General features: G+C 32.2%; 2 protein-coding genes across 4 annotated transcripts in view; both read left to right on the forward strand.

The window, feature by feature from the left end:
- Positions 1–684: 684 nt before the first annotated feature.
- LOC148282522 (large ribosomal subunit protein eL6-like) lies at positions 685–5,991 on the forward strand. Of its 3 annotated transcripts, none has more exons than XM_088224926.1 (6): positions 685–767; positions 1,210–1,365; positions 3,907–4,058; positions 4,513–4,684; positions 5,339–5,524; positions 5,743–5,991. In XM_088224926.1, exons 2-6 carry the CDS (start codon positions 1,210–1,212, stop codon positions 5,902–5,904), a joined length of 828 nt encoding a protein of 275 aa, XP_088081052.1. In that variant the 5' UTR covers positions 685–767; the 3' UTR covers positions 5,905–5,991. The 3 variants fall into 3 exon arrangements, with proteins under 3 accessions (XP_088081052.1, XP_088081053.1, XP_088081054.1); XM_088224927.1 differs by having other exon boundaries at positions 693–813; XM_088224928.1 differs by having other exon boundaries at positions 700–775.
- A 4,934-nt stretch (positions 5,992–10,925) lies between these two features.
- Positions 10,926–23,186, forward strand: part of LOC148282523 (two pore calcium channel protein 1-like) — a 28,095-nt gene continuing 15,834 nt past the window's right edge. The window contains exons 1-4 of the mRNA XM_088224932.1: positions 10,926–11,046; positions 17,003–17,160; positions 19,302–19,466; positions 21,822–21,947. Of these exons, the coding sequence (XP_088081058.1) occupies positions 10,947–11,046; positions 17,003–17,160; positions 19,302–19,466; positions 21,822–21,947 (549 nt within the window). The 5' untranslated portion in view covers positions 10,926–10,946. The remainder of the gene's footprint in view (positions 11,047–17,002; positions 17,161–19,301; positions 19,467–21,821; positions 21,948–23,186) is intronic.

A 23,186-nucleotide genomic window follows, 5' to 3' on the forward strand; every position in this document is an offset into this window, starting at 1 on the left:
TTTGGATACAGAAAGTATTTTCAATATTATTTGTCTTTAATGTTTAAGTATGAAGATCTGTCTACGTTTTGTATCACAAATAATCTACTTTTAAATAATGTTTTTCATTATAGAGATTTGAATAACTGATTTTGGGAAGTTAAAAATGAGGAATGAAAGTACTAAGACATACGAAAAGTGGACGCATTGTTTAGAGTACCTACTGTGGTCTCATGTACCTCGCACTCACAATGAACTAAGCTATGTTTGTTGAATTATTTTTTTTATACAGCTCGTTTTGGCGCCATTGTTTATTTTTTTAATATGCTTCATAGAATATTAAAAAAAACTAAAATTAAGTACTTTTAGTGTTATTTCGTTTTTTGTTTACCATGCTACAATAATCATATTATGCCTTGTTACAACCCTCGCTAGGTATTGTAACAAATGCAACCATTTGCATTGTTATTTTTTTTTCAAAAACCGTCAACTTTTTAAAAATCATCCATATAGCAAAAGAACTAAAATATATATGTTTATGTTAAAAAAAAAAACAGTGACTTCTATAACTGTGAGCAAACGAAATTTATGAACACTAAATTAAAAAATGTTACTTTCATCCCTCGTATCCCCTATGTATTACTATTACATTATGCATCTATATTTTTTAAGGTTGCTTAGGTACTTACGTGAAATTTTATTTATTGTACAGTGGCAACCGGATATGTGTTTTGTGTTTCTGCCGCTGCGGCGCTAGCTTAGCTCTTTTCAATACCGTGCGAAATATTGTGAGTTGGTAATTTTGACTTTTCTTCTAAAATCCAGTTAATCGATGTAAATATCGTTCGAAATATCCTATTTTAATGTGATTTTTGTAAAATAGAGTGTTTTGTATTTACATTTCTTAATTTATTTCTCGATATTTTCATGTATAACAACAAGAAAACTTTGTTTCATATTGCATGTTGTCAATAATTCAACGTGGAATTTTACTTAGTTTGTGTCAAGGAATCAAAAGTACATCGAAAAATCAATTAGGCGATTGTTTTATATACAAGAGTTATTATTTAATGCCGATCGATGTTTCGTGTTAAAAGCTGAGGAGTGTTTTCTAACCTCAAATATCAAGTGTCAAAACTGTGTATTTTTTCTCAAATTGGTGTAAATTGTGGTTATAAACGAATTGTTTTTCTACGAGTGAAGTAACAAATAGCGTTTTCGGAATTTTAGATGGCGCCAACACCAGAAAAGGCCGCTAAGGCGGCGAAGGCTCCCGCTAAACCCGCTGCCGGTGGTGTCGCTAAATCTCGCAAGCCGAGAACCCGGAATTACAACCTGGGAGCTGGAATCGTCAGGTTTTCCAAGACCAAAATGTTCCACAAGAAGGTAAATATTACATTTTTCATTCCTATCGATTGACGTTATTTCTTATACTTACATTCAGATTCCTTTAATCGGAACAAGTTGCTATTTGCTAGTCTTAATATCGGGCCTGGGTAAGCTTTCAGAATGAAGTGCCGCATTAGGAATTGAAAATGAACGGCGGGCGGATTACATGTGGGTTGTATTGAGTTAACAAAATCCCCCCCGTTAGGATCATGTGTAATTTTTGAACGCTTAGTCAGGAAAATGTTAAAAAAATAAAATGTAGCAGTCCTGAATAATAATAATTTGCATCTTCTTTTTATTGTATTTTAAATCTAAATTTAATAATGTATATTAAGCCTAAGATTATGTTTTATTTGAAAACAAAACATCAAATTGTAACATAAAGCACTAATTTTTATTATTTACCAAACTATATTATTTATGTTTAAGTAACATGTATTCTTGGCACATATATATATACTTTATATTTATATGATAATCATTTTTAATTTCTTACATTTGATTCGCTAGGAATTTATAATTAAGTAGTCTTTTTTTTTGTTTTTTTTTTTTTTACATTAGTTACATTAGTATAGAACTACTTATGCTTTAAAAGATAAAAAATCTCCATCTTATAACCGTCTGAGCCATGTAAGATGGAGACTATCCTAAACAGAAAAACTTAGAACGAGATTTTCTATTCACTAGTTTTATATATATTCCCTGTTACTAAATATGTATACGTATTTTATGCAATAAATTTATATATAAAAAAAAAATGGTAGGAAGGCTTCAATTTCTTTTTTAAAAATAAGAGATTTTTCAAACACTGTCAATTTTATGAGAAGAACAGGACTGGTTTACATCTTTTTAACACTTTGATTCTGGATGATAATTGAGGACTGTTTACACAAAGCGTCTACCAAAAATACTGTTTTACGGAGATTCTAAATTCTAACTCGTATACTAGAAATCAATAATATAGAATAAGTGGAACTATTCCATTGGGATGTATAGAAAAGTTGGTTTGTGTTACCAATATAACATTTAATTTATGCATGGAATTATTAACTGTTTTTTATTATATTTTATATGCCTACATATACCTATGGAAAGAGCTGGCGCGAACAATACATTTACACATTGCGCTTGTGTAGTATCTGTGAATAAGCGCATGGTATGACATTGCACGGCATTCGCATTTGAAAATAATCTCTGTCACTGTAAGCATAGGTCGATTATCTGGTGCTGGCGTGTTCTCAAAACTTACACAGACGCACAGAATGTTGATTTAAAAAACCCTGCTATTAAATTTTAGTCGAATGTCCTGTTTTTAAAAATCTCTTGGATTAGAGGGTTGTGTATATAAAAAAAAAAAACATCAGTTAAGATAATATCATATATTTATTTATTTTTAAACAACTACATTTTTTTACCAAATATTTTGTGTTCATTGTAATAATAATTAATATAGAGTAAATAAAATGCACGGTACAAGTTATATCAGAGGAAATATATATATCATCATCATCATCATTCCCTTTCCGCACATAATGGTGCATAGCGTACTGCATTGGTACACCAATAGCAGCAATGAGATAAGATGATCAGTCTTACGCTTCAGGTACCAGTCCAGGGACTATGACATATTCGGGTGTGAAAACGCCCTTTTACATAAATATCAACCATGTCGGGAATCAAACCCGAGACCTTTTGCTTGGCAGGCAAACGCGCTGACCATTTCACCACTAAGCCGCAATACATACACACTTATTGATAAACAATAAATCCCATTATTTATATCCTTCAAACAATCTACTATAAAAATGCAACTGCATTTTAAGAGTTAGCGGAGTCAGTACACATTCTTTATTTTTATTTCCAATTAAAGCATATAATAACAATCTCAATTCTTCCCCTGTTCTGTGATCGCCTGCATATAGGATCTATGTTTATAAGTTGATAAATTCTAAAAATTTTTTTTAAAGGCAGGAAAAATAGTTTTGTTTTCAGAAATACGATTATGTTTCGCGGGCCACACAAAAATGCAAATTGGGCCGCAGTTTGCCCAGGCCTGCTCTAAAGGCACGAACAGGCGGAACTTTATATTTTTCGTAAATTGTAGCTGGCCGCGTCTCATGTAACAAATTAATTGTTTATTCCTGAAAGTATTTGTTCAGATAGCACATATAAAGTTATTTCATTTTGAAAAATTTGACACCAACATATTTCTTATACTTAAAATTGGTTTTTAATAGAGTTTATTGACTTATACCCGTATGCAGAGACAAAACTTAAGATGAGGAAAATACATTCTAATTTCAAATGCAGAGAATAACCCGAAGGTGAAGACAATAGAATGTATTCTCCTCACCTTAAGGTTTGTCTCTGCATACGTGTATTAATATAGCATCTGTTTACAATGACAAAACATTATATAAGCAAAGACAGAGTGATATGGTGTTCTTTCAGTTTGACAATATTTAGAGGACTGTTTTCCTCGCTAGAGATGAAATTGTTTCTTTTAACAAAAAGCAAATAATATTGGTAATGTTTCAGGCTGTGTACCGTTTTCTGGGCAAGAAGACCCACAAGACCCCTAAGGTCAAGAAGCCCGTCAGCGTGGAGAAGAAGATTGGCGGAGACAAGAACGGAGGGAACCGTACCGTACTCCTGAAGAAGAGGAAGACCTTCTACCCCACACAGGATAAGTGAGTCACCCTTATCACGACCAGCAATACCCCTGTTCACGCATTGGCTCCAAATGTCCGCCATAAGAACATCATTGCCCAATAGTAATAGTGTCTTATTTCACATTAATAGTGCACAAATGATCAACACACTCCGCGGTTGGTGTGTCAATGCAGTGCCCTATGCACCATGGGTGTGGAAAATGAATAATAACTCAATAAATGCAATTTATTTCAATTTTTTTATATAATGTTTATGAAATGCCAGCTTTCAAAAAGAGCTTGGAGGTGCGGTGCGGTGCGGCTAGGAATAGCAGGCGTCGCACTCAACATTATGAAGGCTAACTGGAGATCAGATATACTCGGTGAAGACCGAATGCCGCCTATCCAGGGTTCTGGTTCTATCTCATACACAGAACTGTATTCTTCAATACTGTCTGTTATGTCCATCACCTGATGAGAGGAATGATTTCAGGATGCCCTCTCCCAAATATAAGAAGACCTTCAGCAAGCACATCCGTCGCACTCGCAGGACCCTGGTACCGGGAGCCATCCTCATACTGTTGGCTGGACACCACAAGGGCAAGCGGGTGGTACTCCTCAAAGTGTTGGCATCTGGGCTCCTGCTCGTCACTGGACCCTTCAAGGTAACTCCAAATATACAACCAAAGTCATAACAGCAAGTTACAAAACTATTGAGATATATTTCGTCAATCAACTAAAAGTCTTGTTAAAGTATGCTGTATTGTTTATGTGTGTTGTCTAATATCAAACCCTGTCAGATCCAGAAAGGTCTATTTTGCAATAATTGTCTTTATCTGTGATACTTTGATGTTTACGCAAATTCTTTACTCATAAAACCTAAATTCATTTTACAGTGAAAAAATAGATGCCGTAGATATTGATAATAAAATGATATTAACTGAAGCATGTCTTTGCTATTTGTTTTTTTTTGTTATAATTTTAGTTTTTTTAAAATTATTTTTTTATTGTCAATGCATATGAATTTGACTGTGTCCATAAAAAATAAATGTTTCTCACTTACGTATTTAATAAATTATGGTTTTAAATTTTAATACTAAAAATAAATCTATATTCAAAATATGTTAATAAATATATGAAACGGAGATGGGTTGTGGTCCCATGGTAGTGTTACGAACTATGGATTGGAAGGTCTGAGGTTTAAACCTCGCTTTGCCACAACTTGTTTCAAATTATAAAATTGTTTTTCTTTAAATGAACGACTACAAGTGTGTGATTCCATGTATTCTTTGTATTATATTTATGTATTAATTGATTAGATTAACGGATGCCCGATGCGACGCATCTCACAGCGCTACGTGATCGGTACGGCCTCCAAGTTGGACATCTCCTCCGTGAAGGTCCCCGAGCACCTGAATGACGCCTACTTCAAGAAGAACAAGAAGTCCACCAAGAGGGCCGTAAAGAGGAAAGAAGGAGAAGACATCTTCACAGCCAAGAAAGAGGTAAATTACAGTACATAAAAATATTGATAGGAGTGTAGTAAATAAGAGAATGCAGGAGATATAATGAAACAGAAAAATAAATAAAAATGAAACTTAAGTTAGGTGTGAAGTGGCGCACGTCGAGCTCAGCGGAGTCAGCCATAACAAGGTACACTGCCGGCCGCAGGTCTCTTAAATAAGTTTTGACTCGACACTTGCAATCTTATTTTGTATTGCAGAAATATGTGGCCAGCGAGCAGAGAAAGGCCGACCAGAAGACAGTGGATGGCGCTATTCTGGCTATCATCAAGAAACACCCCGAGCGCAAGGTCCTCCGCCAATACTTCTCCGCCATGTTTGGTCTCCGTTCCTCACAATACCCACACAGAATGAAGTTCTAAGGACTATGATTTATAGGTTATTTTATTACTCGATGTAAGGACTGTGGTTATGTGATTTGTGCTCTAAACATTAAACGGTTGAACACATTTTATCCTGTTTTATTATTCTAATGAATATGAAAGTAATATCTTAAACCATATTTATTTTATGGTACAGTGCAACGTGAACATTTGCGTGTAAACATCTAGAATAGGTTTTACCGCCAATTTACCATGCACTGCCTAAAATGAATAGAGGTACCATTCCGCTATTGATTCCTTATGATATCCCTATTGACAGTATTTCTTTCCCAAAATCTGTTAAATTTGTCTGGCAGTTAAGAATCCCAGTTTATTTTTAAAAATTATTTAAAAGGTTGGAGTTTCCCCATAGAAATATTGATTTAGCGTAGAATGTAGAATAATATTGTCAACGCCGGCAATATTTAAAAATATTTAAGGAGATAATTTAAACAATTGATGATGGATCTTTTTATCAAAAGCAAAAAGGAAATGTACACCATTTTATTTTGAAACAATTTTACATCTAAGTATTGTAATGTAATTAAATCAGTAAACGTCATTGGATAAAATCAAGCCTCAATTTTAGAATTTAGCTGCTCATTCAAACTATTAATTTGAAGATCTCTGACAAATTAATTGGAAAGTCGATGTATTACATGACATTTGGATCAAGTGTTGCTGGATATATAAGTCTAGGAAGGCTGAGGAGGATAAATGTAGCATTAAAAAGTTACCAAATGTGTATGTATAGTGGTAAAATGTTATCTTTTTCCATTAATTTTTTTTTGTCTATTATAGTTTCATCATTAATCTCCACCTATTTATGCATTGTAATATCAATCACAATTTAGTTTCGTAGCTACACAAAGGTACAAAGTTTTTTTATGGTTTTAGTCACTTTTAGAACCTGGCTTACACAGCGGTCTGCAAGCAGGAGGAACCTTCGGTCAGGCTCTAGACGTGGTTAAATAAGACTACAGGGCAGAGTGCTCGACGAGCTTCGGAGCTTGAAGAGTGGAGCGAAAGTAACTGTTTCAATATGACTTTGTAAATAAAACAGTGTAGAAGAACTGAATATTTATTGTTTCAATTTGCACAAGTATTATTAACTAACTTGAACTGTGCCGCAGTCGGTCTGGCGCAAATCCAAAAATTGTATGTTTCAAAGGGTTTTTGTTACACTACCTTAGAGACGATAAAATATCAAAAATTATATAAATATAAGAAAATTTGAATGAGGCGAACGCCCCGAGAGCTCGATCTCGCCGCGGTAACCACCAACCTTTGTGGATTTGAGTTATTTGTCTGATTTTACACAAAAAACATTAAAAAATAAGAAAATATTTTTTAGTACAAAATGCGTAAATAGACCGTCTCCACGCATGCTCAGTTCGCCAGGAATATTCAAACAGTTGGTGAAAATGAAAGTTAGTTGGGAAATTCTGAAAAAAATACACTTGCAACAGATAATGATTCTAAATAACAGGAGTGGAGTGCATCGGACTTTTAAATATAAAAATTAAAATATTAAATATAGGTATTATACAGGTTGTGCTTTAAACCCCGTCACATCCGAAACCACGATGATAAGTATGGGCAAGAAGACATTGGCATATTAAAAAAAATATTTAGAATGAAGAAAATTTGTAAAAATAAAATATTAAAAAGAACAAATGGTTGCTTACTTCTGCAGGGTTGAAGTGAGGGGGGCGCGGGCGCATGGTTAACGGTGTGTCAGATTCCCCCTCCCCCCTCCTCGTTTCTCTCCTGCAGAAGTTAGCAACCATTTGTTCGTTATAATATTTTATTTTTACAAATTTTCTTCGTTCTAAATAATTTTTTTTAATATGCCAATATGTCTTTTTGCTCATACTGATCATTGTGGTTTCGGATGTGACAGGGTTTAAAGAACCCCTGTATAAATATCCTAAAAACTATGAATCTAAGTATCAATTTAATCGGGTTGTGGTCCTGTGGCTAGTGTCTCGGACTCACGGACCGAAGGTCCGCGGTTCGAATCCCACTCTACCCCAACTCGATTCCATTTTCTAATAGTGAGTTATTTACAACTCGTTGAAAATGGCCCTCAAAATTAAACATTTGGGTAAATCATAAGAACGCAAATATTTCTTTTTTATAAAAAAAAAAAAAAACAATTCTAGTTAGATTCTACACACAATTAGAAATATGACTAAAATAGGTTTGCAATGGTGTCCGATACACAGACGATACAAATTTATTGAGATATCAAACATTTTCCTTACATGTAAAAGCAACTTTTTAAATAAATAAACATTGTCATTTTGAGAACTGAACCCGAACCCTCATGGATGGTAGGTAAACGCAGTGACAATGAGGACCAATAAAATTTTATATTGATTTTCCAAGATGAGCACTTCTAGGAGACGAACTTGGAATCTCATTTATGGTAGTCAAATGTCCCGACTCCTCACCATTCACCATTATACCTCAAATAATAGTAGTAATGCAATATAAATAAATTAGAATTCTGCGTCCGTAGATAGATAGATACGAAATACATAAAGAAATTTTTTAAAAATATCCATGTTGACCTTTCCAAAAAAGAGTCAAGCTCTTTGATACGAGCTATACAGACTGTTTAAAATATTCCTACATTAAAATCTTTTTTCCCCGTAAAATAAGCAGGTAATTTTTGTTTTAGATTATAAAATCAACCATTGTTTGTATTGGGAAAAAACGCGGCGATATTTTAAAATATTTCAATATGAATTTAAATATAACCTTCTAATGCATTCTTTTGTTTTCTAATCTAAGGTTTCTCAGCAATAATGCATTTAGATAATAATAACATTTTAGTTCATCTAGCCAATTCCAAAAAGAACCCCATTTTAATTGCCGCCTTTAAAAATAAATACATTTGAACCATATTATAGCCGTTACTAAGTACTTGCAAATATTCAGTCTAATGTCAATTAAGATTCAATACCTCAGGTTAAATTCAAATGACCAAGCGGCGAATTACCTGGAATTCCGAAACCCTTTTTATTAAAAATAATAACTTAAACAATAAATATCGACCCATGTTTTCCACTGGAGAAAAACATAACCTTTTAAATAATAATTCGCAAACCGATGGCCATTAAAATAATATTTGTATTTTTAAAACTTATATCAAAATAACAAAATAAAACGCACAATTAATTCCTCAGTAATACATACAAATCTTGCTTTTTCAAATTTTATACATCTTCATTCGTACGCGCGCCGATTATTCCAACTTGTCACATATTAACTTAAAACTCTAATTAACTTTTGCACCATCATTTTCTTATCTGCGCCCGTGGTACATAAGGCACTGCACTAGTGCGCCAATCGCAACGTACCAGCAATTATGTTATATTATGTATGAAGGCAAGATGGTTAGTTTTACTCTTCAGGTTCCAGTCAAGGAACTATAAAAACATTGCAGCGTAGAATTAAATTTAGAAATCAATATTTTACATCCACCTTGTCAGGAATTGAACCTAAGACTTCAAGTATGGTGGGTGAACGCGCCAACCACTATACTAAGGCGGATCATTTCTAAATTATTAATTAATGATTCCTTTTCTAATCTTCGTAGGTATAAGTTAGTTTAATGATTTAATTTTCTATGTTTAGTGTATGTTTATTTTGAATTAATTAGTTTTAAATGTATTTAATATTATATACATCTAATCTTAGTTAATTATATTTTAGTTTTATAAGAAAGAATATGCAGAGCATAATGTTTTAGTTTTAAATATGACGAGGTATTTATGAATAAGTGTGAAAAAGAGACAATGAGTTTTAAGCAATAAGTGAAAGGTAGAAGGAGAGAGCTCCTTATTTGGGGAGTTATAAAACCACCCCAAACAGTCGGAACAGACAAGTCGGAAAACAGTCGGGAATGACAGTCGATCAAGAGTCGGCCGACAGTCGGGGAAGTGAGTCGGGTCTACACGATCGTACCCTCGGTCGCGGACACGATGCAACAATGTCGAGAGTCGTGGAAGTTGAAGTGAAGTTAGAGTACGGGTAGCCAGTGCTACGTAGCAAACCTCGTGGAATCCGACTGCTTCACGAGGGTTATCGGAGGCCGCCTACGAGCCGCGAAGATCCCTCTACATCCAGGACATCCATCGTCCTCCAAAGGAACGCCAGTTTCCTGCACCGCCAGCGTGTGTGCCCAAACCACGGCCGGCAAGTCTTCCAGCTGGCTGTCGCCGTCACCATCGCCACGGGACCGAATCCCGAGAGCCGTGCAAGGCTCTATCCATGGCAGATCTGCGCCCAGGACATCGCCCAGCAAGTGTTCGTCCGAACACAGCATCCGTACCACCATCCGTCATCTCTCCACATAAGTGAAACCACCGATAAAATTGTGTTAGAGTTAAGATATAAAGGTACATAAACATTCAAGCTTTTTAAATTAACTTCCAATTTACTCATTTTCAGAATAGATTTAAGTTTTCTTTATTTTCTTTTGGGCTTTAATTCATTTTGTTTTAATCTTAATTGCATTATCATGACGAGAAATAAATATGGGAAACACATGGTGAAGAAACTTTCTATTCCACATATCTGATAAGGCACCAGGAAGACGTGATCTTCTAATTTATCTCAAGTTTCCGTTCGGCGGATGTTCCCGTTTTCTCTCAGTTAGCGGAGAGACGGACAGCTTCCGTCTATTCATACGCGCGAACGCGGAACTTGATTTTTCACGGCCTCCGAGATAATCAAATCTCGTCTATAATTTTCTTAACCTCGTCGCCACTCCCTCAATACCCAAACTACCCCATTAAACGCTTATTATTTCCATATTTTAATTTTACCCCCCGTGATATTTTGTGTTTGGCAAGTGTACAAAATAATATAAAAGATAAACAAAAATCCGAAATAAATAAATAATATGTAACTTTTTTGTTGAATAATTGTCTATACAAATATAAATTGTTTATGGGAGTTTTTATTATTAACATCTATGACATATCCTATGACTTTATCCGTCAGCTGTCAAAACGACAAATTTGTCAGAAATGGCTACACTTAGGAGTCCCGTGACTCCTTCGGACGGGTATACTCGGTTTAACGACGAAATTAACAATGCAAATAACACATATGGATCAAATCATTCAAGTGAGTATCCGTAAGAAATTTATTTCATACTTTTTCCAACCCATTTTTTCGTTTTTATTCAGAAGTATCTGTGTTTACCTGTAGTGTCATGAGCTAATTTACATATGTGTTTATTAATTTCACGGGCATTATGGTTTTACATAGGATATGAATTAGTGAGAGGATGTTTGCACTTCCGGGCTTAACAATTATTGTCATTGCTGGTGCCCCAATAAGGTTTGTTATTTGCAAATCATTTTAGTTTCATTCATAATTTAGTTTCACCATTTGAATGGATTGGCTTGGATGTTCGAATAAATAGTTTATGTGTTTGGTTATTATTTTATTTGAAATATATTAGATTAGATGTTACGTATTTATTTTCTTAAGCCAAAGGGGATTTATAAAAATAAATTAGAAAATATAGGCAGGTACCCTGAAGTATTTCGTTTTTTTTGTTCGGTTTGGAGATATTTCTTCATAGCAATTGACTGAATATTTTTTCTTCCTGAACACTGGACTATTTTACCAATGATGATGCCTGTGGGGAGGATAATGGGTCTGTTAAACAGCCTACCGAGAGAGGTGGACCTTTTCCATTCTGGGACTACCAGTTTTAGACTTTCTCTCTATGTATCATGTTGTGTATCATGCTGAGTTTTCCTGCAGTGTGACTACAATTTCCTGAAATTGATTGGTAGTATCATACATGATAAATATAGCGCAGGAAATTGGTAAAATAAACCAAAGTAGAGAACAAAATGCCGAACACTCCTCTAGTGGAACGGAAGGCCTGTTGACTACTGCCAACAGTGATTTTATTATTATTTTACTTACTTCATTTTAAACTGAGATATTTAACTTATGTGTTCAAACGGTTAAGTATTTACGCCCAGCTAAATACTATTAAAATGGTATATTATGCACTTGTACAGTCATTGCTTTCCTATGGAATAATTGAATGGGGGGAGCTTATAACAACCATATTAAACCATTAGAAACTGTTCAAAAATTTATCTTATAAATAACGCTTCACAAAAATCGCTCTTTTCTCTTTTTCCATTTGTTCCAAGAAGCTAAACTTTTAGATATATGACAAATATATTGTTTTCAATGTTTAAAATATATATTTAAGAACCAAAATGTATTAACAAGTAATTCAAATAGATCAAGTCAAAGAAGGAATCGTGTGTTAGAAATACCACATTGTAAAACGAGGCTAGCTCAGAGACATGTATATTTTAAAGGCCCAAAATTGTTTAATTCTTTTTTTACTGACAATACTTCATTGATCCCAAACATTCAAAATTTTCCTTCTTTTAAAAAACACGCACTATCCTGGATTCAAACTAAAGATATTAACTCCTTTTTTCTATGATATATTTTGTTGTCCTTTAATAATAAGGAATATTCTTATGTTTTTGTTTTATATTTTCTATTTCCTTTTTTAATTGCTATAAAATAAAAAATTACCTTATAATCTTTTACAGAATATTTTCTCTTTCTTAATAATAAAAAATATACTATACCTGTCTATTTATTATAAGAGCAAAAATTCATAAACATTTCTTGTATACCCACGAACAGGCCATGCCTTTGTGGGATTTTTTGTTCATTATTTTTACTGTTAATATGTATTTCATTGCTATATTATTATCCTTTATTTTTTGTATACTCTGTTTTACCTCTTATGTATATTGTAAAGGAACAAAAAAAAAAAAATATATAAATATAAAAATATTTATAAATATTAAGTTAAAATTCAATTGATATTTAAATAGTCACTTTTAAAATGACCTTGAGGTATTATATGATGAAAATGGCACTATATAAGTTGCCCATAATAATAATACTTAGACAGGATGCGAGCTCTTTAATATCCTCAAGTTTTTTTAAAATCCAAATAAATTTTAGCGTTCTTATAATTTACCCAACGTTGTAAATAACTCACTATTAGAAAATGGAAATTATGTTGGGGTAGAGTGGAGTTTAAACCTCGGACCTCTGATCCGTGAGTCCGCAACACTTGCCAAGGAACCACGACCCGATTCAGTAGTCCTCTGAGGATGTGACTTCTTTTATGATATAAAGCATCACATTCACATAGAATTCTATGATGAAATTGCTACTACATAAAGATGTATACCGCTAAAGATATAATATTTCGATATCATTGATGTATAAATCTGTAAATAAATTATCTGTTAGGGCTCTACTTTGGTACAACTTAATTTGTCAGCATGCGTCGCACTCCGAGTATAAACACAAGTTGGTACATGATTACAATACCAGGTTTACTAGTATGGAAGGGCTAGCTGTTCCTATATATTGCAATAAATATGGCAAAAGGACACTGCAATACAATACACCTTCAATATTTAACATGTTACCAAACAATATTAAAAATACTGACTTAAATACAAGAGTGAGACGTATGCTAAAATTGTGGTTAATAGAAAAAAGTTTTTTGTATAAGTGATAGTTTTTAATTTTTGATAATGTAATATGTAATGTTTTTCAAGTAAAATGATTATTAATGTAGGTTATGTATGAATAATCGAAGCAATTTATTAGAAGCTGCTGACGAGTTGTATGTATGCAACTCAGCAGGACTTTAATTTAAGACTATTTTGTAAATATTTTTGAAAAAAAAATATTAAAAAATCCGTATAGGTGTTTCCTCGTCTGCACTGCAGAACCTACATCTAGAAGTTTCTGTATGGTTCATTCTAGCAAGGTGTTTATTAAATCTGTACTGCCCTGGGCGGGCTCTAGTGATACCCCTCACCTGATTTCGGCTGACCTTTTTAGGTCGAAAGCAAACCTTTGCGAGTACGCCTTTATTAGTTTCTTTGCGTGGTGCTGGCCGTATACTGTTCATAAACCTATTTTACAGATAACTTTAGTAGGTGATTGATAACTTCATTATTATCTATTATGATAAAAGATTCCATATAAAGATTGTATAAGTACATATTTTGTAGGTGTGTGTTTCACTTTTGATGAAATAAAATTTTTCAATAAGGATGTTAGTACCACCCTAAAAATTGTGTTTTCAAGTTTTATAACATTTATAATTATTTTTATAAAAATGAAAAATTACAATGCTATTATTATTTTTTCTTGTGACAGCGAATGAATTTTCTATAGTGGTTTGAATTGAGCATATTTGAATTACCTGAAAACAAGACATATCACGCCCCATGGGACAAACGGCACGTATTAAGTTGCTACACCATACTTGTATGCACTTTAAAATTATAAACAGGTGTATTATATATTATTAATATTTAAAGCATTAACTGTGTGGTCAAACATTTTACTAAATGTTATTAAATATTTGTAAATAACCACTCACTGACTTTTCTATGTCACCGGTCTCGAGATGTACTCGTCTCTTTGTCAGGACACCAATTAAACCAATATGCAAACCAACATGCAAAACCCACTATACACCTTCACCATAGTTGTTGCACAAATATATAAAACCAACACGATATGCATTTTAATAAGCACATGCACTGATTAGGACAAACATGCACTGATTAAATTATGAAAATATTCTATGCTGTTTGAGACATACGTTTCGAAACCGGTAGACAGAAAAGTCAGTAAGTGGTTATATACAAATATTTAATAACTTTTAGTAGGTGTATTTTATGTTTTTTTAAATTTATTTGCACCACAACAGGCCAGGAGCGTCTTAACCACCACATTACAGAGGCCGCCATGTTTTTACAAAAAAAGCATACCATCACGCCATTTCAGAGACGATAGAATGGCATGTCACTGTCTTCTGCATCCATTATTATTTATATTGGAAATCTTTTTAGCTGCTCTTTCACTGTACATTCGTTCTGTGCGTCCAAACCAACGCAGAATGCCTTTTTTTATTTTGTCAATAGTGCTTATCTCAGCCGCAGGATGCACGGATCTCGACCTTTGTGCACCTATTATACTATACAGTTTTCACAGACCACATTTCTACAGCATTTAGCCTATTTTCATCCTTGTTTTTCCAATGCCATATTTCACTTCCGTACATAAGGGTTAGTCCCAGTACTCCACCGTGAGCAGCTAATTTCGTGACAACTACGCGTATTCCTAACTATTTTTGGCTTTTTTACAGGACAATGAAAAAACTGCTTATTTTATTAAAAAGCTCAACTAAATTACACCTAAAATGTATTAAAATCAAACATTTATAAATAAACTGTCGCCTATTTTTAAATTTTTTCACTTTTAGTCTAATTTCTCTTTAAAATCAATTAAATAAGGTATTTTCATCACTGTCCTGTAAATATAACAAAAAATTACTTACGTAGTGTTGTTAATTATTAAGAGGCTATTTGTTTTTAATTATTTTTTTATGTGCGCGAATAATATATAAACATGATAAAAGACCGGAAACCTTTATGATGATGATGAATATTAATATTGATTAATAAAATTATTTAAAAAAATTAAGGATTTTTTTTTCATGTCAATACTGGCATACACAGGTTGTGATAACCCTTGAAATTTATATCTTTATTTTATTGATTGGTGCTAATTGACATGTAGTCATCTAGTTCTAATTATTGTCTTTACAATTGTGTTGTGACAGCTATTATAGATGGACACTCCTTTAGTAAAACGCTATCATAAAAAGAAAGGTAAATTACATTTGCTTGTCACATTTTGTACTTACAGTAAAAAAGCTTAGAGATTCAATTAACAATTAACATTTTTTTTTTAAATAACCAAATTAACAGTATTTCCTCTAGTCCACTCCTGTCTAGTTTTAAATATCATATCCATCTTACTCCACACCTCCCATCTTCACAAGAACAACATGACAAAAAGAATTGACTCATTACCTCCATATGTTTAGATTTAACATTTAGTAAACACTGTAAAAATAAAATAGGATAAGATTCATTAGTAAATTATACCTGGATATAGAAGCTTGTGTAGTGTGCGGTTAACCTTTCCCTTACTGTCCTAAATACACCCGCGCGTCACGGTGCTGTGTAGTCACTACACATAAAAAAATAAGAGATTTAAAAAGGGAAAAATGGAATTATTATAGGGAATGGCTTTAATTAACCATAATTTAATTCAAAGATGATAATATTTCAAATCTAACCGCTGAAAACATGAAAAAACCATTGGGTATCGCTAACGACTCGGGCAAAACGTGCACCCGCGCCAACTTCCCGAGAGCTAATGAGTAGCTATATACTACTGGACTATGTGACTGACTGAGAGTATACTTTTGATGATATTTGTAATTTATTCTCGATTTCCGATGAAATGCTTTTTTTGTGTCTAATAAGTACTTATTATTTAATGACAAATTATTTCAGTCGATACGTAAATGTGTGATGGAGGAATACTGAAAATCTAAGCCCAATAATATTTATTATATTTATAAAGATATTATAGTTATTAGACGCAATGTGTACTAGCTACACATCACTGCGCACCTGGGAGGGGGGTTAAAAACTAAGTAATTTATTTTCCAAAGTATACTTATTTTATTATTTTTTAATGTTAATATCAGGAATTTATTCTATGTATAAAAGACGAGTGATACTTTAATCCACAAATTTGGAATATCCAGTGACCAGTTTCATCGCTTTCGCGACATCTTCGAGACTGGTATCTTTATTAAGGAGTTCAATGTATTTATACAAAACAGAGATAAGGATAGATAATTCAAAATTATATGAAAGTAAATTAAATAAAGTTATTTTTATCTTAAGGATCATTATCCAAATTTTTTCAGGTTAAGTAATGAGTTGATATAATGCTATTTTAATGAGAAGTATTTTATTTTTAGTGCTAAAACTTAATTTAAGTATCACTTGTCTTTTATTTATATAATAAATTACAATGAACTTCCATCAAGAATTCTCACTTACAAACTTAAATGTTTTTAATATCAGAAAGATAGAAAATCACCCTGCTGATGCTGTAATGTATTATCTTGTAGATAGTCGCCCCGCAAATGGTGATGGGGCCCCCGAGTCGGTACGGAGTGCAGTGCTGGACCTCGGAAGCCGTTCCTCCCTCAACCGTTCCAACAGGGAACACCTCACCGAAGAAGACCACTGGGAGATGAACTACCACGAGGCAGCCATCTACTTAGAAGTATTTTTGCTATAAATATTTTTTAAAATACCTACAGTAATTGTTTTTATTTATTATAAAGATTTGTAGTATTCAAATCTAATAAAAGTTCATATGCAGAACCACTGTTGTATAATGAAAAGACTAAGGACTAGTTTTTTTTCTAAATAGAGTTAGCAAATTGTAATCGCGACGCGCGCAACATGATTACAAATTTATATTTAACATTATTTAAATATTCTACGGCTATATTTTGCCCCGGTATTACTGAGGCCAGGCTCGAAAGTGAATAATGTATCTTTATTGGGAGCCTAGCGCTCAGTCGTACATATACCGGGGATTCTAGCTAGTTAACTTTATTATATTTTATACAGTTACATATTTTATCAATTTACACTCCGCGTCCGGAACACAATGAATGGTGTATGTTATCGTAACATGATCACAAACTTGTGTCATACGGATGCCAACGATCCGATGCCAACAACGGATAATCGGTGGTTTCAACAATATGGTGCCACCTGTCCTGCCACACAAATTAAAATTAAAAGGCGAATTAAACAATGGCTCTATCGCGATCATAGTTCAGAGGTTGGATTATCTCTCGAAATGAAGATCCCAAGATTGGCTTCCGAAATCTTGCAACAAAGCTGGACTTTTTTCTTTGTGCCTTTTTGAAAGCAAAAGTCTATGCCAATAAGCTAGCAACAATTCCAGACCTAAAGAACAACATTTCAACAAAAGGACTGCGTCGTGCCAGAGAAACCGAGGGGGGTATTTGAGCGATATTGTGTTCTATACATTATTTTCAAGTCTATACTTTATATTGATATTAATAATCTTGGAAATTTCTAAACTGTTTTCTTAATTGAAAAAACAAATAGTATGCGTCTTATTGTCACACCCTACATTTACGAATGAATCAATATATCTGTACTGTTTTCACAGTTTTAGTGTTAAATAAAGCATTGGCTTATTATATATTATGGTGATTTTCTTCAAAGTGTCACGTCTAATCAAGATGAAGCTCCATTAAAGAATGAGGGCAATGAATACTAACTTACTTACGGATCAAAATGTCACCTATGATGCGCTTGTAATGTCTATTTAATTATATGTCGCTATCCTTCAAAAGAATTGTTTGATAATTGTAAAGTTCTAGATATCCGGCAGCTATTTGTCAAGGAGGCACTTGTGAAGTTCTGGAAATCTGTAGATACAGTCAGGACACAGCAAAATATACAGAAGCGATCAGCGGGAAGGATTAATTACCTTGGCCCAACCACTCACTTGAAGCTAGCTCAAAGAAACTTTCCATTCCTGGCTCCGAAATTTTTTAATCAACTTCCGGCAGCCATAAAAAACTCCACAAGTGCCAATGTATTTAAGAAAAATGTTTGCAATTGGTTGCTGCACATCCATAGGGACGAGGTTGTCAATTTTTTTAAAGTTCGAGATTAGCAAAAATTTACAAATCTGCTTTCCTTCCATACTTTTTACTTTTATTTGCTTTTTATATATATTGATAATTTTTAGTTTTTTTCATTATGTATTTTTGTATAATTTAATTTAGTACGTACTATTATTTGGCATATGATTTATTGCTCCTATTTCTTATATTCTTACTCGTGTGTGAGTTTCTAGAAAACATATCTCAATTAACATTTCACTTATGCTTTTATATACATATTCTTTTTCTGTTGGTTTAAATGATACTCTTATTTTGTTTTTTTTTAAATTAATTCTACTATATTTTACTATTATTTTGTTGATTTTAATAATACCACTATTTTGTATATTTGATTATGTGTGATTCTTAATTTGTATAATTTATATTTTTAAAAATATTTCTGATTATCTTTTTTGCATTGTATTCTTTGGAATTTGATTATTTATTACATTTACCTTTTTTTCTAGATTATTATTCTATGTCATTATAATTTGATCTAATTAGTTTTACTATGTATTTTTATTGTTATTTATTGTGGCTTGACACGGGCATAGCCTAAAAAGCCTTAATAAGTTCATAAATATTTAATTTTGTAATTTTGAATGAATAAATAAATTTTAAAAAAAATAAATGTCGTTGTGTTGAACACACTATTTTGTGGCTCTGTGAGTATATCTTTGATTGTTTTCCATACCGTGTGGTTGTTTTGTAGGAAGGTCAGAACAATGAGAAGTTTGACTCTCACCCTTCCAGCCCCGATGAGCTTCCCGCCTACTTGCGCGTACATAATCCCTGGTACCATGGTCTGGACCTGGCTGCTTCCCTCATGCTCATACTCCTGGCCTTCACCGAAGATCCGGCAGTTCCAGTTTTCCAGGTTTATGTCAAACGTTTATTTATTCAATTTTATTTTTATCATCGAAGGGAAATCTTGTCTTGTCTTATTTTTTATAATGTTGTCGATTACTGATATTTATATACTCATATCTGTTTAAGATATACTGAGGTCATTTTATTTTTGGTTATACATATTTATTTTTGCATTATAAAATTTGTCACGTTTATTTCTGCTTTCAAATAAAAAAAAACCACTATTTATTTCTGCTTAAATATGAAGTAGGTCATGTTTGTTTCTATAATATTTTTGAGAAATAAACACATTTATTTCTAATAAAATAAATAAAACAACTTTGTTTTTAACCACTAATTTTAATTTTTCACCGACCGGTTTCAAAGCAAACAAGCTTCTTCGTCAAGGTTTACGTAACTAATGAATTGATTCCTTTTTTATTTTTATTATATTCACTAAATACTACACGTGGACCCAATAAATCAAGTCGTTTTTTCCTGACACGGGTGGTAATTTGATATCAATATTTTCGAAGTAAGACAAGAGAGGACTAAAAGAAATATTGTTTATTTGGTTATTAATTATTGTTTTCTTATTATGAATCGCTTTTTTAATTTCGAAGATTTCTAAGTTGTCTAATTTTAATATTTTATTTTCAACGTGAAGTACTTTTAATCCAGTGTCTTTATTGAAGTTATGATTATTTTTCAGAAAAATTATTATTATTTAAGCAACTTAAGTGTTCTTTTACTCTAATATTAAAGTTTCTTTTAGTTTTTCCAATGTAGATTGAATCGCAATCATTACAATTTAATTGGTATATTCTAGATTTATTATATTTATGGACTTTGTCTTTGTGATTTTTTTAACAATGTTCCTATATTATTAGTTGTGTAGAAAGCCGGTTTAATGTTTGATGGTAGGAAATTATATAATTGTTTTGAAAAAATGACATTTATAAAAAGAATCCGCCTCCATTGTTTAGATGGGTTTGCTTTATTTACTGTGGGAGTAGAATATAAATATTTGTTTATAAGTTTGCGTTTTTGTTTTTGATTTAAAATTTTATCAATTAAGTTCTCATTATATCCATTATTATTAGCAATCTGTTTTATTGTATTAAGTTCTTTTTTTGAATTAGTATCATCTAGTGGAACGTTAATTAACCTATGTATCATTGAATGGAATGCGGAATGTTTATGGGCAATTGGATGATTTGAAGAATTATGAATAATTGTGTCTGTATATGTTGGTTTACGGTATATATCGAAATCAATTTTTTATTTTTTTATTGTTAAAGATAAATCAAGAAAGTTTAATTTTTTACCTTTTTCTATTTCTAAAGTAAATTTTATTTCTTTACGTAATAAATTTAGGAAATTTAGAAATGTCTGAAGTTCTCGATCCGACCCTTTAAATAAACAAAAAACATTGTCTACAAAACGGCGCCATAATTTGATACGTTTGATAAGTGGTGCTGTGCTTAAAAATATTTCATTCTCCAGTTGATTCATAAATATGTCAGCAAATAACGGACTAGACGGTTGACCCATCGGCAAACCCTGTGTTTGTCTATAAATAATATTATTATACTAAAAATAGTTTTGATCTAAACAAATATTACAAAATCTACATAAATCAGAAATCAATTTTTTATCCAAATCTGAATTGTTAAGTGATTGAGAGATTATTTTTTTTGTATCTGTAATTGGAATATTAGTGAAAATGTTAACTACGTCGAATGAGATTAGTTTCGTATTATTTGGAATTTCCATATCTTTCAGTATATCAATGAGTTGAAAGGAATTTTGAAGTGTGTACTTTGGTTTAAAAACTTTTAAATTATTAATTAAATTTGAAATAAAAGAAGCAAGTTTGACTGATGGGGATTTATTGTGTCCACGTGTAGTATTTAGGGAACATGATGAAAACAAAAAAGGAATCAATTCATTAGTTATGTAAACCTTGACGAAGAAGCTTGTTTGCTTTGAACCCGGTCGGTGAAAAATAAAAATTAATGGTTAAAAACAAAGTTGTTTTATTTATTTTATTATAATGAATAACCACAAAGTTAGTGCTTCAAAAATAAACTTTACATTTATTTCTGCTAAAATAAAAAAAAAACTTCACATTTTTTTAATTTAAAAAAAAAAATGTATATCTGTTTTTCTATAAAAAAGGCTGTATTTATTTCTGTGTAAATATGAAATAGGTAGTGTTTATTTCTGATAAAATAGATAACGTTTTCTTCTGCTTTATTTTAAATAAGGCTGTGTTTATTTCTCCTTTTATATATATTAATTTATGTTTAATTTTGCTTGAAAATGAGAAAGGTCGTGTTTATTTCTGCTTTAATATAGGAATGTTATATTTATTTTTTAGTTACCCGTCGGTGTTCATGGGACTGTGGAGTTATTTGCTCTAAGTGTAATTGGAGTGGAACTATTCTTTAAATTACGATGGATCGGTTGGAAAACTATCTTAAAACATAAGCGGACAATGCTCAAGGTAAACTTATATCAATTATGCGGTTGTTAATATTACAGGGCCATAGAATTAAGAATAGTCCAGAAACCGCATACGCACATCAAACAGAAGGCGACTCAACTACTCATAAATCAGTAGGTTTACCTTTTAACCCATTAGTTTCTTTGTAGACGTCGCTCAGTGCGCAACTCCTGATTTGAATTCAACTATGCCTTGTTGTGTCCTTTTAAAGTGTAGAAATATTGCTAGGATTTTAAAGAAACAGGATGCAATCACATTTCACGTGTAATTAACAAATGAATGTGTATGTAGCAAATGCATTACTTAAAAATTGAATTATTTTTCCATCTGTCAGATTGTCGAAGAAACAAAATGAACATTTCGTAGCAACCAACACAGGGTAGTAAATTTTTTTGCCCTACCTTTGCTCATCTAATGAGAGAGCGAATGAAAATTGAATCTCGGATTAAACAACTCTATCGTGGACATTTGACCGACGTTATCTTTTAAACAATATTATTTAACATGATATAAAAATATCAGTTTTATGTAAAATAAAATTTGTTTTATATTTTAAATTTAAAGTTTATTAATTCAATTACTCTTATTAAATGACCCTTTACTTATTTACTCTGTTGTGTCAATCAATATTTCCGCGTGCATAATAAAATTTTAGAGAAATAAACAGATTGCTTTTTTTTTACCCTACATTTGTGTTATAATTATATTTTTTCCCATCGTGCAACACTACACGACGGTGTCATGAATGCGCGCGGCAAAAGTGAGGCATAGTGGGGGAATTATTGGACACAGTCCAATGTATTCAAATATGATTCTACACTCCTTCTGGACTATTCTTAATTCTATGTACAGGGCTTTAAAATTCATAACTCCACCCAAAAGCTAAAAATCCAGCGTCCAATCTAGTCAATGTAACATCCATCAGCAACAGTGTTTTAGTGATATTTTCAACATCAGCATCATTGGTAGCTAAAAATCAGTAGAAATCGGTCGATTTTTCGTGGTTCTATGAAATGATATAATAAGTAATTCTTAATTCATTATATGTCAAGATAACAACCAGAGACATCTTCAGTGTAAAACCTTTTTTTAACAAAATACATTTTAAACTTGACGTAGTTAATGGAATTTTTCTCTAAAAAAACAGTGAAACAAAAGAAGCTGTCTGTCAAAACTACAAATGAACTTTTTTGTGCAATACCAAGTACTAACTTGAGAACAAAAAAATAAAGACATTGT

Source organism: Micrasema longulum, unplaced genomic scaffold (genome assembly GCF_059751315.1).
Source record: "Micrasema longulum isolate JH-2025_06_02 unplaced genomic scaffold, ASM5975131v1 h1tg000321l, whole genome shotgun sequence".
Taxonomy (NCBI): Eukaryota; Metazoa; Arthropoda; class Insecta; order Trichoptera; family Brachycentridae; genus Micrasema; species Micrasema longulum.